At 43.3% G+C, this 16,509-nt stretch overlaps 1 protein-coding gene across 1 annotated transcript; it reads right to left on the reverse strand.

The window, feature by feature from the left end:
- Positions 1 to 222: 222 nt before the first annotated feature.
- spg21 (SPG21 abhydrolase domain containing, maspardin) lies at positions 223 to 13,863 on the reverse strand (the record flags this gene model as incomplete). The annotated part of the gene is given in 9 exon segments (XM_003459280.5): positions 223 to 839; positions 1,054 to 1,194; positions 1,293 to 1,400; positions 1,955 to 2,063; positions 2,149 to 2,294; positions 4,348 to 4,428; positions 6,763 to 6,924; positions 13,459 to 13,521; positions 13,662 to 13,863. Coding segments are annotated over 8 exon segments (921 nt in total). The 3' UTR covers positions 223 to 728.
- Positions 13,864 to 16,509: the final 2,646 nt, after the last annotated feature.

A 16,509-nucleotide genomic window follows, 5' to 3' on the forward strand; every position in this document is an offset into this window, starting at 1 on the left:
ACCCAGGCTGAGAAGCACTGTGTCGAGCTCTGCGCTGTTTTGGTTCTATTTGTCAGACCCCTGGTGTCACTGTGTGACAAGACTTTAAATCCTCGGGGTGACTTCAGAGTCCAGATGATAACATTTTCATGACTTGGGATGAGCTAGAAAAGCTTTGTGCATTAATGACGCCTGAAGTTATCCACAACATTCGTGTGTCACTTAAGAGTCCGACTGCTCACATTTTACAGAAACCAAGTAAAGTGTATTTTCACGTCCATGAGACAAAAAAACAAAACAAAACAAAAAACAGCTGTACATATGACAAATACACAGGACAAAAACGTAATTTTATCTTAAGGAGTTATGCAAACATTTTCAGATATACACCATGAATCTTTCTGTTCATCTTGCTATTAACATGAGACCAGTTTACTGCTGGTGGTGTTAACTACAATTTATCCTCCGTCCCCAAACAGGCGTGAACACAGTCCAGGCAGTACAAGTGACACAGAATCATTCCACATAAGGCAGAGTGTTAGACTTTTTTTTTTAAGCAAAGCGCAGTGCAAAAGTCCCATTTATGTCCAGGTCTTTTTTAATCAAAATATTGCTTCATCTGTTCAATAAAAAATAATCTCAGGTTACGTGCTGGTTAGCTGTTGAACTCCACAGAAAATCTGCCAACGTCCTGTGAAATCTGCTCAGAAAGACCCGAGCTGTGGAGATGGGCAAAGGTAGATGCCAGCTCACTGGTAGTCTTCAGAGTCCTGGTTACTGCTCATCTCCAGCTCCTCAGCACTCACCATGGCAGGATTTATAGCAGCGTATCTTGTCCCATGAAACTGGCGCATATGAATCTGTAGACAAGTTAAAACAACATCAGCTGACAGCGTACGACACACAACAACATGATCCATGAGTGAGCACAGCTCATCCAATATGAAAATCATCCTCATCCTCCGTCATCTAAAGCTGCAACCAACTATCCTGCCTTCAGAAGACAAGTTCGGCTAGAATGTGTTTGTGGAAAAGGGCTACACAGAAAACAGACCTGGAAGAAACGGAGCCTACCTGTATGTAGAGGTTGACCTCAGCGCTCCTGCACAGGTATGGGAAGTTTCCTCCCGTTTTCAGGTGCGCTCTTCTGGCGTTAGGATACAGCTTATACATCTCCTCTTTGGCTTCCAGTGACAGAGCGCTCTGATCAAACACCTCAACATCCAGAGGAAACACCACATCAGGTGACAGGAGCAGGAACACAGCTTAATGGGTTCTGCTAGACTTCATTAGAACTCTGGTTTAACACTTACATCTATGATGGTCACAGCAACATCCTTTATTTTGTGTGGCTCCACATACGAGTTCTGACAGTTGAGCGTTAGTCGCGATGCTAACTCACTTTGGTTCAAACTCTCCAGCTGTGGGACCAGGAGGGGAGACACAGAGGAGAGAGGTGCACAAAGGTTACACGTTTACTCCTGCTTACAGTCTGAGTGCGACTAGCTTAGCATAAAGGGCAGTGTTCACAGTAGGCAGTCGGAGGGTCACCCATCCACCTCTGGCTCTATTCAGACACGGCTGATGGAGCATAAGGAATGTCACTGCACTGGTTTAAAGAAAGCTGTCGGCAGGAGTTCAGGCTGTGTTGACAAATAAAGGTGCTCAAATCAAATATTGAGGGTTAAGAATTGTATACAACGCATTTCAGCCTCATATACTGGGTTTCTGTATATATTTGTACATGTTTTAATAAATTGTTGCACCTATGTTCCAATTTCTTAATAAAACAGAGAAATGAGGGGTGCACAGTACTGTAAATATGATGCATTATGAGACTGATGGTCCTATTCTTCAGCCTGAAAGAACACCGTGTTTAGCAAAGTGAAATATCTCTGCCTTTGAAAAGCTGATGAAGCAGTAGGGTATTCTGTGGTAACAACAGTGTAAAAGTAACAGGCGCGCACACACTTACCCTGTCTACCATGAAATCAATTGCATCTGCCATTTTAGGGTCCACTGGTCCTTTTGCAAAGTTTCCCAGAACAATCTTCTTCAGCAGGAACGCTGGCATCAACCAGAAACTGAGGAACAACACCGACACACATGAAACACTTTGATCTATCCGTCCATCCATCCATCCATCCATCCATCATCCATCCATAGCACCTGTTTGCAGTCCATGTCTGGTTAAAGATGGAGGTGTCGCTGAATGAGTTGCAGAGGATGAGAGAGTGCACTCGGGGAGACTTGTGTGTATACTCAGCAAACTTCTGAGCCAAGAACCCTCCCAGAGATGCTCCAAACAGATGTACCTGAAGAGCCACAGCAACACCATCACACACTCGAGGTACACCTCAAACCGGCTATGAGGTCTGCACCTTAATACATGTTCAGTTAAAAACAACATGGGAACGGTAAACAGAAGGAATGAGTGAAAGCTGTCCTAGTTTGGGTAAACATTGTTTATACTGCGGCCATGATGGCGAGTGCCAGTGGTGTCCAACAGCAGGTGTTTCACAAGGTCGCAGTTCCAGCCATTCAGATGACCATGACAGTAGCTCTGTCTCCATATTCATGTCATGATTACATCCACACACCTGCCACTGTTAACAGTTCTGGCTCTGATGTGAATGGATTCCATTACACAGACTTTCTATCACAATGGAGTATCTGCAGAGTGCAGGAATTGCTTTCACCACAAGGGAGCACTGTGGTGGTTCCTGAAGCACACTGCTCATTAGTCTTACCTGCGTTTTAGAACCTGGCAGAGTTCTGCATGACCTCCAGTTCTGCTCTCAGCTCACTGTCAGGGTGGTCGCACTCATAAGCTGCGGTTTTAGTACTTTTGCAAATAACTGCTTTGGCCAAATCCAGTGAGCGGGATAAAAGCCAACTGAAGCCTGACTGACACAGACACCAGCGTGTAGGGACTTCAAAACCCGACAGCCTTCCCTAATATTGTTTGTGTGTAGTCATTTATGAGTTCTTACTGAGATAAGGTGACAGTGCAGTTTAAAAACAATGATTATTACAGAGCCCAGTGCAGTCAGAGCCCTCTCTTTCTTGACCACAGATGAGGTAAAGTTATCAGCAGGAGGGGAGAGGACTGTTTGATCACAACTAGGGCTGCCACGATTATGTCAACGTCAATAGTCGACGCGACGCTAAATTGACGCTTTGTAAGATCCTGAAAGATGCAGGAATAAGTAGTAAGATTTAAGTCCGTTATTACACTCTTAAACAGAAGATGGCAGCAATGCATCTACAAGGATGCCAGCTGCCGTCTAATGCCAAAAAAGAAGAAGCAGTCTCCCGTATTGTAGCTGTGTCCAAATTTAAGTGCCACATCTTTTGGAGGCCGCATTTGTAGGCCGTTACGTTACAGTGACGCGACAAAGGCCGTCCAAATTCAAAGACTCATCCAAATGCGGCCGACAAATGCGTCCTCCTTTTCCCCCAGATTTGAAGGATGGGTCGGGTGTATCCTTCGTTGCCCAACCTATCCCACAATTCATAGCGCAGCCCAGCCAATTCCAGTTTCCAACAATGGCGGCAGCTACTTAGTTTTAATATTACTCTTTCTAGGTCACGAAATAAACTTTTAAGATATTTTCAGGAGAGAATGTAGCAGTGTAAACTTAAAATATCTGCCCGGTTTATCAAGACATCACGTTTGCAAAAGTGCTCTGACGTTTTTGGAGACGTCTGCTACCCACCAGCTCGATAGCTAGCCCGGGGTTCAAGGCTCCCTAGAGCCGGCAAGAACAGTGAACTTCCAGCACATCATTTTCAGACTCCCCGCAGTCTTTCGCTACTCAGGTTAAACTTGATATAGAAGTCATTTAGATAACTTAAAATGTAATTTTTTGGTTTTTTCAGTGTTTTATTTGTTCCTGAATAAATCTGTTTGGCTGAGATTAAAGTTATAGTTTAAACACAGCTGAATAAATGTCAAACAGAAAACTGATTAAACTGAAGTGTGAGATGGTAGAGAATTTACTTCAGTGTCCTGTTATATTTCAGATAGCAAGAAGCAGATGGCTGAGTTTATTAAACTCCACTGAGACAATCTGCAAATTTCATTAAAAGTTTAATAAACTATCGTCTTGTCTTTATTTTTAGTTAGCACATACCTTAAACACTTCAAGCTGTAAGCTAATGATAGTTATATAAGAGCAGATGGATGCTGGTGCAATAAGCTGGACGTTTTACATCCAATGGATGCATGATCTGATTAGTCCACTAATCGCAAAAATAATCGGTGACTAGTCGACTATCAAAATAATCGTTTGTAGCAGCCCTAATCACAACCCTGGTCTATATACAGATCAGTCAGCATCAACACAACACAAAGTACGGCCTTACTTTATCCAGATGCAGGTGATCCAGAAGCTTCCTAAAGCCATCGCAGAACTCCATGAGATCCCAGTAGACCGGATACTGCAGCTGCAAATCACAGAACCAAAACAACTCCATCACATTCAGTTAGTGGTGTCAGGCATATTCCAACAGCAGTCTGATTATCTGGTTAGTACGTTTGTACTTGGAACTCAAACTCCTGTGTGGGGTTAGCAATGAACATTTCAAGCAGGTCCAGCATGTCCCTGACTCAGCGGCAGACACACTCCTGCAGTTTCACAACTTCCTGACTAGGGCTGGGTATCGTCACTGATTTCTAGAATCGATTTGATTCCGATTCACAAGGTCCCGATTCGATCCGATCCATGACTCGATTAGATCCATTTTAACTCAGACATTCAGAAATATTATAATTCTGATCATTTATCAGTACTGACACTTGTGAGAGTTCATCAGAGGTGTGAGCATCACAGCAGATGCCTTTGTGTCAAAGTAACTGAGAATAAAACAGAAAAACATGAAGGAGATTTTCCTAGCCTGGTTTTTCATAACAGATAACCTCAAAAATATTCTGCAGTAGAACAAAAATGAAAGAAAACCACGAATCAACATATGAATATTACCTGATGCTGCTGAAGTGAAGTAGAGCAATGTTACAGAGGTTTTATTAGAAACATTGCTAAGTGTTTTGCAATTTGGTATAATTTTAAGAAGTTTATATTTCTTCAGTACTACACAGCAGTAATGAGGCTTTCTTGTCAAAAGTCATTAAAAAAACAAACATAAACAAAAAAACAGCAGCTGACAGCAATGTACACAATGTTTGACTGGTGGGTAATTAGCAAGTAAATAATACAGAAAACAGAGAGGAAACTGAGCTGTTCAGGGAGTGTGATTTTATCGTGGTGGGAGCAAAGCAGCAAAAGTCAGAGGGAATTCATGACGATGTTTATCAAACATGAAGTATAGTTTGGATCTTCTTTTGCTGCTGGTTCAGTAAATTTTGGTCGGAGAGTGACTGCAGCATCAGAATCTGTGAGCTGTCGGCTTTCACCCCCGATGGCGTGTCTGTGTACGTGCCGTCTTGTGAGAAAGCTGACATCTTACAGATGCACCTGATGCGTCGGGTCCACGCTTTGTGTTTGTGCTGAATCCATTTACCTGCTCTCATTTACTGTTTTAGCTGTTTGGTGGTTGTTGAAATAGTTTTGTGAGGTTTAACCTAGGGCTGGGCAATATGGCCTAAAATCCATATCGCGGTATAATTTGAAGCATGCGCGGTACCGATATATATCACGATATATTCCGTTCTTCTGTATAACGTATTTTCCACACTACAAGGGGCAAAATCCTTTAATTTTCTCAAAAATCGACAGTGCGCCTTATGTATGAATTCTGGTTGTGCTTACTGACCTCGAACAGATTTAATGTAGTACACGCTAGTTTCCACCTTAACATGATATAGCATGTTCTGACTGAGAGATTTCTGAATAAATTAAAACGTACAGCTCTGCCATCACTTCCAACATAAATGAAGACAAAACTAAACAGCAGTGACTTTTGTAGGGTTGCTGAAGTTGGACTAGCTGGTATATAATGACGTGCTACGTGATCGCTAGCTACACAGCTATGTTAGCGTAATATAAACAGTGAAGCTGGAGTACAAACGCCAACTTTTTTCCCCACTCGATAAAAGTTAACGTGGGGGTCTGATGGTTAGGGACAAATGCAATCGCATGGCAGGATGCTAAAAAAAAAAGGACCAAACTTCATTCAGGGGAACAACTGAGATGATCCATCCACAATACGAGGTTAGTTATTAATATACTGCTGCATGGGAATAGAGAGGAGAATTCAGCATTAATGAATCAATGGTACAGAACTGGAGGAAGCGCAGTTTTTGGCTTTCCCTATATTCCAAAAGTACTTAGTCTCTTTGCCATTACTGTCGCCCGGCATAATTTGCAGATTATACTGCTTGCAGCCGCTGCCATGCTTTCGTCCAAAACAGGCGTAGCTTGATGACACCATCAACATGCGCTATCGCAGTAGAGCGGTATAGTGAAAATCTCTACCGTTGGCCAGATTTATATCGTTTCTACCGTATACCGTTTCTACTGCCCACCCCTAGTTCAACCTGAGATTCTGGTGTTTCTGGCAAAATACATTTATATTTAAAAATCGATTCAGGATTTAATGAATCGATATTGCTTTATTCAAGGTAAAATGGATTTTAATCGGAAAATCAAATATCGAAACCCACTCCTAATCCCGACTGAGGCTTTGTGCTACCGTGGCAGAGTGTCTCATCTTCCAGTAGCAACTGGACTTAATATGTCATTCAAAGAACTGCCAAAGAAATTTCAGGCAGACTATCATGTGCAGAGTTACTGCACACAATAGTCCACCGGGATAGCTCACCGAGATGACTCTGTAGCCCCAGCCCGTCAGAGCCAGCACCTGCTGGAAGAACACCTCCGCTGTGCCGCTGACTGGAGGGAGGAAGATGATGGGACAGCGGACACTCTTTGGCCCAGCGTCGTACAGTGACCACACTTTACTGTCATCATCATCAACAATAATCTGAGGAGAGAAGCACAGCCATGTGACAGAGACCAGCTGCCTATTTAAAACAACATGCCAACAGAAAGACTGCAGCTCTTCGAGGTTGTCATGAAGACCAAACATTTTACAGTTCCCGTTTCCTGAGCCCATTCACTCACATCTCTGTTTTTCAAAAACATTCATTATGATTGATTGATTGATATACCTTTATTAATCCCACAAGGGGAAATTTCATGTTAAGGCTGCCGACCTATTGCACGCAATGGCGGCACCATCTTACCCATCCGACCATACATACATTACACAAACATCACATGGGGAAGACAGGTCAGAGGGGTATAACATGGAAAAGCACAACATGAGGAAAGATAAGGAGAAAAAAAAAAAATAACTCCCCCCAGACTGAGATCCAACAGGGAGATCAGTTTGAGAACAGAAAAAAAAAAACACCTCTGCACATAGCACATGATAAAAAACTCTTAATACACCAAAGAACACATGACAAGCAACAGGGGTGGGTAAAGGGTAAGAGACATCCAATGTAGACAGTACATCCGGGCCTGCAGCCTATGTGCTGGTCTCCATGATCCACTGTCAGCATCGGAAGGGAATAAGCATCGAAGGCGTTTGGAGGGGGAGGGGGGATGAGTGTGTATGAGTGTGTGTGTGTGTGTGTGTGTGTGTGTGTGTGTGTGTGTGTGTGTGTCCAGAGTTCAGCTGAGACAGTGTCCTTCGCCATGCCAGGCTAAGTAAACAGTCTTCCAGCCAACCCAGGTGGCCTTGCATGGAATGGGAAGGAACAGACTCAACACAGTCGTTATCAGGGTGTTGTTGTTCAGCTCCAGCCTTGAGACCGCAGCTGGCGTCGAAGGGGTAGCCGCATTATGATGGTGATTTTTCTTTTACAAACAACTCATGAGAATTTCGAGCTGTTTTTAACACTCCGACACTGGTCTCTCAATCTCCCGTTGGATAGCTGCCAGTTTCTCCATGATGTTATTTACCTTCAATTCCGTGGTCTTGTCACTCTTTTGCTCACAGAGCAGATTCTGAGACCTCACGACCACAGCCAACTGGGGTCCGTTCTTCGTACCTCGCTAAGTAAGTTAGCTGGATTTGATTGTTGACGATTTCGCATGATCTTGGATCGTTCGGTTCTCCGAAGCTCATCCGGGACTCGCTGTCATAGCAACAGATCCGTAAGCGTAAACCTGCTTGGGAGCAGGCTTACTTTATGTAAACAGGATTAGATCGCGGCCACTCAGGTATGTCCGCTTCATTTATACGAAAGCAACAGCGATATTTCTCCACTGTTTTTCCATAAATAAATATTATCAATGTAACTAAAGATAATGCAGTATTTGATTCTTTTATTGATTTCATACAGATACATACAGGTCATTTCCTAAAAAAAGCGAAATGTACTATTAATCATTCTATTTCATGTATTTGATTATTTCAGATGTAATTCATATTTTAGAGTAGTAATAGTAAAACACTTGGTGTAATCAAGATGAGAGACCACGGCTATAAAAGCGAAGGTGGATTTGGGAAGTCTGTCGCAGCCATGTCCTGTCCGTTTGTACGCGAGCATGCGCTCTTCTGGACAGAGATCTCTGATGTTGTTCCCGGGATCTGCTGGAGCCACTCGCCTAGCTTGGGAGTCACCGCACCTAGTGCTCCGATTACCACGGGGACCACTGTTACCTTCATCCTCCACATCCTCTCGAGCTCTTCTCTGAGCCCTTGGTATTTCTCCAGCTTCTCGTGTTCCTTCTTCCTGATATTGCTGTCATTCGGAACCGCTACATCTATCACTACAGCCGTCTTCTTCTGTTTGTCTACCACCACTATGTCCGGTTGGTTAGCCACCACCATTTTGTCCGTCTGCATCTGGAAGTCCCACAGGATCTTAGCTCGGTCATTCTCCATCACCCTTGGGGGCATCTCCCATTTTTTTGACCTTGGGACTTCCAGGTTATACTCGGCACAGATGTTCCTGTACACTATGCCGGCCACTTGGTTATGGCGTTCCATGTATGCCTTGCCTGCTAGCATCTTGCACCCTGCTGTTATGTGCTGGATTGTCTCTGGGGCATCTTTACACAGCCTGCACCTGGGGTCTTGCCTGGTGTGATAGACCCCAGCCTCTATGGATCTTGTACTCAGAGCTTGTTCTTGTGCTGCCATGATTAGTGCCTCTGTGCTGTCTTTCAGTCCAGCTTTGTCCAGCCACTGGTAGGATTTCTGGATATCAGCCACCTCCTCTATCTGCCGGTGGTACATACCGTGCAGGGGCCTGTCCTTCCATGATGGTTCCTCGCCTTCCTCCTCTTTCTTGGGTTTCTGCTGCCTGAGGTATTCACTGAGCACGCTGTCAGTTGGGGCCATCTTCATGATGTATTCGTGGATGTTTCTTGTCTCATCCTGGACTGTGGTGCTGATACTCACCAGTCCCCGGCCCCCTTCCTTCCGCTTAGCGTACAACCTCAGGGTGCTGGACTTGGGGTGAAACCCTCCATGCATGGTAAGGAGCTTTCTTGTCTTTATGTCAGTGGCTTCTATCTCCTCCTTTGGCCAGCCTATTACCCCAGCAGGGTACCTGATCACTGGCAGGGTGTAGGTGTTGATAGCCCGGATCTTGTTCTTACCGTTCAGCTGACTCCTCAGGACTTGCCTGACCCTCTGCAGGTACTTGGTGGTTGCAGCTTTCCTAGCGGCCTCTTCATGGTTCCCATTCGCCTGTGGGATCCCCAGGTACTTGTAACTGTCCTCTATGTCTGCAATGTTGCCTTCTGGTAGTTCAATCCCCTCAGTTCACAGTACAAAAAGCTGGGGTGTGACGAGGGGATGCAGGACCACCACCTGTCTTTATTTGCTCTGCCCTTTTCTTGGTTGCTGTTATAAACAAACAAACAGATTATTTCAGGGTCTCTTTTCAAGAGACTAAAAGCAATATAAGTGATAAATATTACCATTCTGTGGAATATTCTTATATTTCACTTTTACTTGTTCCCATGTTCTAGTGGGTCCTGTTGTGGCTCTAATGTGAAAGAGGATATAATGTAATATAATATAATAAATTACTTACGAGTTTAATTTGTCAGCAACTTTCTGCCAGCCCTCTCTCCTTGCTTTTGCAGCCTTTGCAGTGTTCCCTTGCGTTTTAATTAAACTCTGAAACTCCTGAAATCCCTCAATCAAGAGTTCTTGCTCTGCTGCCGAAAAATACTGAGCGCGCTCCTTCGACATCTTCGCCGACCAATCAAAGGGTTGCCGATCAATGTTTCTACTATCGATGCGTAGCCCCTTTTAAGCCACCCAGTGATCTCAGATTACTTCATCCAGCTATACTAATCGTCAACAACAGGTGTGTTCGGAGAACCGGATTAGCGAGCTCAAAGTTGGCGCGATGATTTGATCTTGGATGTGTCATTTGATCTTGGATGTAGTAAGCGAGGTACGAAGAACGGACCCCTGATCCGTGATGTATTCCAGCTTCCGCCCATAGGTGTTGTTCTGAGCGGATTCTTCCCTGATGTATCCCAATATCCGCTCAGAGATGTTATTCTGAGTATTCACTGCAGCCGCAAGCGCCTCCAAGCTCTTAACCATGCTTCCTTCCGTGAGCCCTTTCTGAGAAGCCGCACCTCGTCCCATCGATTCAATCCCAGCGGGCAGCCTTGTGGGGGTTTGAACAGTCGGTTCCGCTTTCTTAATTCTCCGATAAGCCAGGGCCAGGCCAGCTCCGATCAGCAAGAACCCTGTTATCATGGTTCCCAATATGTAGATATCTTCAGCGTCCTCGATCGACAGTCCCGCCAGGCACACGATCCTCCATTTCTGCCACCCATCCATCGTGTATCCAGCAGGGAAAGTCACTCCAGGGCATTTGTTGGCCATTCTACGTGCCGCCCATCTGTAACTAAATGCTCACTACATGAGTCCGTGTTGGAGTTTGATTACAGTGTTCACTAAATACAGAATGATGAGTGGTAAAAGTGCTGCAGGCCTGGCTCATGTTACATATATAACCATGCTGCGGTAAACTGTAAACAGACTGCTTCTACTCTACCCAAGCATTTTTCTATGCATGTGCTTTCTATCCAGCATTCACACTGATGGATGCATCAGTATATGGCGTTATTTTTGTGCCTCTATTCTGAGTGCGCGTACATAATTTTTGCAAATACAAATGTTGCATTTTGAGGAGAAAATTATTTTGAGTGAAGAAAATTCATTGCTGCTTGCAAGAAATGTATTTCAGTGTTTGCTATTATCCATGTACACACACATATAATAACAACCCCTCTCGCTCAGTTGTTGGCATTTGCTCTTCCTCAGATCTCTTCTCTGTGTGCTGACAGGTATCTGCAGACCTGCTCCCAGTGTATGTCACTCCCACTCTCAACATCTGTGCTCCCTGCACGCTCAAGTTTTTCTGTTCACCGTTATAAATGTGCCAAAAAAACAAAAAAAAAAAAAAAAAAAAACACAAAACAAAACAAAAAAAACTGATGCAAAAATCCTAAATGGCTGTTTTTGTCTCCAATCAGCTCGCTAGCTACTGCATTCCGGAAACACTGTCCAAAGTGTAGCTAAATCCAGTGGAGTGCTTTGGTTTAAACTAGATTAAAACCCATTTTTGGTTAGTATGTTTAATTATTTTATTTTAAAATATATAATTTTTTAAGACCATTGTTGGTTTTATTCTAGTTTAAACCAAACCACTCCACTGGATTTGGCTAGTAGCTAAATCTTTATCTAATATCTTTTATCCTGTCTTTCTTTTCTCACCCCAACTACATGCAGCAGATGGCCACCCCCCCCCCCGGTTCTACCCGAGGTTTCTTCCTGCTAAGAGGGAGTTTTTCCTTCCCACTGTCACCACCGTGCTTGCATATGGGGGGGGGTCATATGATTGTTAGGATGTTCTCTGTATGTATTATTGTACAGTCTACTTTACAATATAAAGCGCCTTGAGGCGACTGTTGTTGTGATTTGGCGCTGTATAAATAAAACTGAATTGAATTGAAATTGAACACTTTATTCTCACACGTGTTCTCTACTGCACAAATATGGGCACTGCACAGCTGTAGATTAAATGAAGCTTGGAAACAAAAGATTTTTTATCGTCCACGCCGCCCTAGTTTAGCTGTCCGAACACGTGATCCTGAAAACAGCGGCCCTGTGATTACTGCACACAACATCAGTATAAATGTGACCATGTGACAGATGGCTGACTGACCAACATGTGTTAAGGACAGAAGGCTTCAGTGCTCACATGACAACAACGCAGGAAGTTTGCAGTGGCAGAAAGCCTCATGCACACCAGACCTGAGGACAGCCAGGCATTCAGTAGCTCACAGACTAACCACTTGGAACCTAACTATTTCCTGGCACAGCGACAGAGTGAGCCCATGTTCAGACAGCACCAGCAACAGCAGTGTGTTAGTGTGAGCAGCACTAAGCTGCTATGACTCTCCCTGGAGGAGTGTCATTGGAACTAAAGAGAAGATGTAGTGATGAAGAGCAGCTCTAACACATGGAGGGGGGGGAAACGTGGTACATACTAATGTAGTACTAAAGTACTAATGTAGTAAAACTAGTTTGTGGTGCAACTCAAATGCAGCTGCACCAAAAACTGATCCTGTGGATCATATGAGATGTTGTCATGCTCAGTGCCAAAGGTCACACGTCTGGTGATCTGACCACAAGAATGCTTGTACGTTCACGTGTAACCCTCCATGTATTCATGTACACTGCTCTGTCACAATCACTGTGACATTTCAAAATGAAATACACTGCCATGTCAGAAACACGCGTATAACAACATAAACAACTCTCCTTTCAGTCATTCCACTTCAAACAATGTTTTTAGAGAGTTTCCTGCTCAGTCATCTCTGAAAACTCGGACATGGATGATGATGACTCTGAAATTATACCTTCATATATCACATACTTTTCCACATACATTTACTTTTAAAGGCCTATCCACCCACTTTTCCACACTTTAAAGTCTGAGGCCAGATTTGAACATGAGCATTTCAAAAACTATTAAAGAAAAAAGTCTAAACTGTCTTACATCAAAATCAGGATCTGTAATTTAGGACAGACGTTAAAAAACCTCAAAGTTTATTTCTAATGCCACTTCCTGTACTTTAAACTTTCCCCGACTCCTCCAGGGTATGCTCGCAAAGTGTGTTTCCAAAAAAAATTATTTAACAATCATTTTCTAATTAGTCGAACTACATGTGCAAACTCAGATTAGACTGCCTACTGACATTTTTGTTTTCATGCTGCTCAATCCAGCACGAAAGTTAAATAAAAATTGCTTTTGTTTTTTCATTTTTGTGGTTCAGTGGAGCAGAAGGCCCCGGTGAGCTCAGATCATAGTTTCGGTTCCAGCCAGTCTCCGCCATGCACCTGTACTAAACAGTAACGTGGCTTCTAACTGCATGCGAGTTTGGTTTTCCTCGCAGGCACAGAGAGGACATAACAAGTGTGTACTTCCTTAATGACGCAGTGGGCCGAGCAGCTCTGTGTACTCACTCTTTTCAGTGGCACCGTGCTTCTGAACCAGTTGTAGTCCGGAGACACTTTAATCTCGTCCATCTGTGGACACACAAAGTAGCAGTCACAGGATGGCGGCGTGCTTCGGCCGGGGGAGGTTCGGGGAGCAAACACCGCCCGCCGCGGCTACCCGCTGTTAGCTCCGCGGCTAACTGCACGAGACCACCGACTAGACGACTTACCACAGATGTTCACCGCGGCCCGAGACGCCGTGACGCTGCTGTTCCCGTGCTACCCGTGGATGTCAGTCACCGTATCCGAGACTCCAGGTCCATGTCGGGGTACCGTCTCCTGGGCGGGCGCCTGCTCATGTGACTCCGCTTTCACACACTTCCTTAAAAGATCCTGGCTGCCGCGTTCACCCCCGCACCGCTTCTTCTTCGTCTATTGGTTTAATGAAGAATGGATCGAAAGCTTCCAGCGCAGCGCCCCCTGCTGTTTCCGTTTAAGCTAATAATCTAATTTATCTAATAAAAGCAAATATGGTGTAACTGCTCCAGGTTTGTATTATCGGCTGCACTGAAATTAAATCATTCACTGTTCAATAAAATCTTGGTTCTTCCAGTTTAACTTCTGTCAAAAACAAGTCATTAGCTTCCCATTACTCCTTTAAGCTGACTTGATTACAAACAAAAGACGCCTGAGAGGAGCAGAAAGAAGGAAGTGAGTGTTCAAAGCAGTCTCATGCTTTTGAGTCACAGGCATTACTTATGCTGACGGATTATTCCCATGTTTGATATGAGCGCCCCAACCCCTCAACATGAAATAAGGCAATGCACAATAGGTCCTTTCAATATTCAACGGCCTAACCCCATATCTGTTTAACTTTTCCTTTACTTTGGATTAAACCTGTATTGGAAATTTAAACTCTGCAGTATGCAGAGATCTCTGCTGGTTCATAGCTAATTAAGACTGGAATAAAGATAACTAGATCAGGAATGGGAGACTGAAAACTCCAAGATGGAAGTTCAATCAAAATCAAAACCGTAATTATATGGACGACTGAGTAAAAGAGGGAACCACAAGGGGATACTAACCGTAGGAAAGAATTAAAAGAGCACGAGACATACAAATACTAGAGAAATTCAGAAAAGTAGAAGAAGACAACACTGCTGTGAGCATGTTAGTCAGACATGTGGAGAATGATGACGAAAATGAGCAGATACAAAAAGATCAGCTTTAGTATATTACACGTATTAGAGCAGGGATTTTTTTCTGTGTGAGACCATCACATAAACACGTGCAGTGCAAACCACCACTATAACAATAACAAAAGATTAAACTTCCTAGCTCTTGATCTAGCTCCTAGATTAAGAATCTAGCTAATTGGTGCTGAATGAATAGAAGGGAAAACATTAAAATAATAGTGGAAATAAAACAGCTTGTTTGAGCCCTTTTCTGTTGTTGTGCTTTGGCAAAGTGTGCTCCTGCACCTTTTTCCTGGCTGCATGAGTGAAAACAGGCTGTGATGAGGATGACCTCTGCAGATGCGCACACACACAAACACTCGTAACTAGGGCTGGCTATCAATTTCAATTTCTATAACTGATTCGAATCCGAACGACATGGTCCTGATGTGATTCAATCCCTGATTCGATTCCATGTTGACTCAGACAGTCAGAAATATTAATATAATTCAGATCATTTCTTATATCTATGTATAAAAACAAAGGTGACACTTGTCAGACTTCATCACAGTAGATGCCTTTGTGTCAAAGGCATCTGCTGTGATGAGGATAAAACACAGAAAAACATGAAGGAGATTTTCTTGGCCTGGCTTTTTTATAGCAGGTAACCGCCTTAGACCACAGTAGACCAATAAGCAAACAAATAATGCAGAAAACAGATTTTTGATGGTAAACTGTTCTTGGAGCACAATGAGGGAGAGAGAGAGAGAGAGAGAGCTGTGCAGGAAGTGTGATATTATTGCGGTGGAAGCAAAACAGCAAGAGTGAATCTATGACGATGTTTTTCAAATGTGAAGTGTAGTGTAGTCTCCCAATTCAGGGGCGAAATCTTTCGGAGAAGACCGATTTGAAAGCTGATTATGTCACAGCGAGGTGACATAAATGCTGCTCCAGAAATGGAGCAAATGAAGAATATCGAAAAACTAAATGTTAACCCTTTGCACATTTCATCTAATTTTGTTTGGCAATTTACTTATTTTTACTGTTTGCCCTTTTTTGTGCTCCTTTATTTCATCTGCACTTGTCTGTTTGTGACGTTGATTATGAATGATACAGTATACTGTACTGTGCCATGTTTTTGTTTTTCAATAAATGCATTACAAAAAAACCAACAAAAACAAATGTGTCCTCCTTTTCCCCGGATTTGAAGATGGGTCGGGTGTATCCTTCGTTGTCCACGCTATCCCAGGATTCATAGCACGGCAGAAGAGTAAGCTTTTAATAGTAAGTACTCAGTTTTATGTCACTTATTTATGCGGCAAAACAAATGTTTTAAGAAGAACATTAAAACATTACTATTGGCCACGTGTCGGCAAAGTTATCTGACATTAGTGATGTTAGTAGCCTACTTAACGCGGTTTAGGTTCTACTTGATTTTAAAGCCTTTCAAAAGTTGACTTTAATCTTGCAGAGATTGTGAAGATTTTATGGATATTTAAAGTCAGGCTAAACCGTATTACACAGAACAAGCTGACATATAGACAGGCCTGGTTTTCAGCCCTGAATATCACGGCACAAGCAGGATTTATTGCACTCTTAATGTAAGTTTGATTATTTTCCGGCCTCTGTTTGGTGGTGTCGAGCCAAACAGACTTTAGCATTTGTCTTAATGAGCTGACAGTTCGCTCGTTAGGCGAAAAGAAAGGTGCTTTCTTCATAGGAGTCAAACATGTGGCCACAACTGGGAACTCATCTCATCTTATTTAGTACTCCTAATAACACAAAGAGAAAATACTCCTTCTCTTGTGCTGTTTTGTAGTACTGTATACCACCTGAGCCTGTCACTTTTCTGTCTGTCCTGCACTTTCACCTTCTCTCTTTTTTTCTTTCTCTCTGATTGTTA

This window comes from Oreochromis niloticus, linkage group LG1 (genome assembly GCF_001858045.2).
Source record: "Oreochromis niloticus isolate F11D_XX linkage group LG1, O_niloticus_UMD_NMBU, whole genome shotgun sequence".
Lineage (NCBI taxonomy): Eukaryota > Metazoa > Chordata > Actinopteri > Cichliformes > Cichlidae > Oreochromis > Oreochromis niloticus.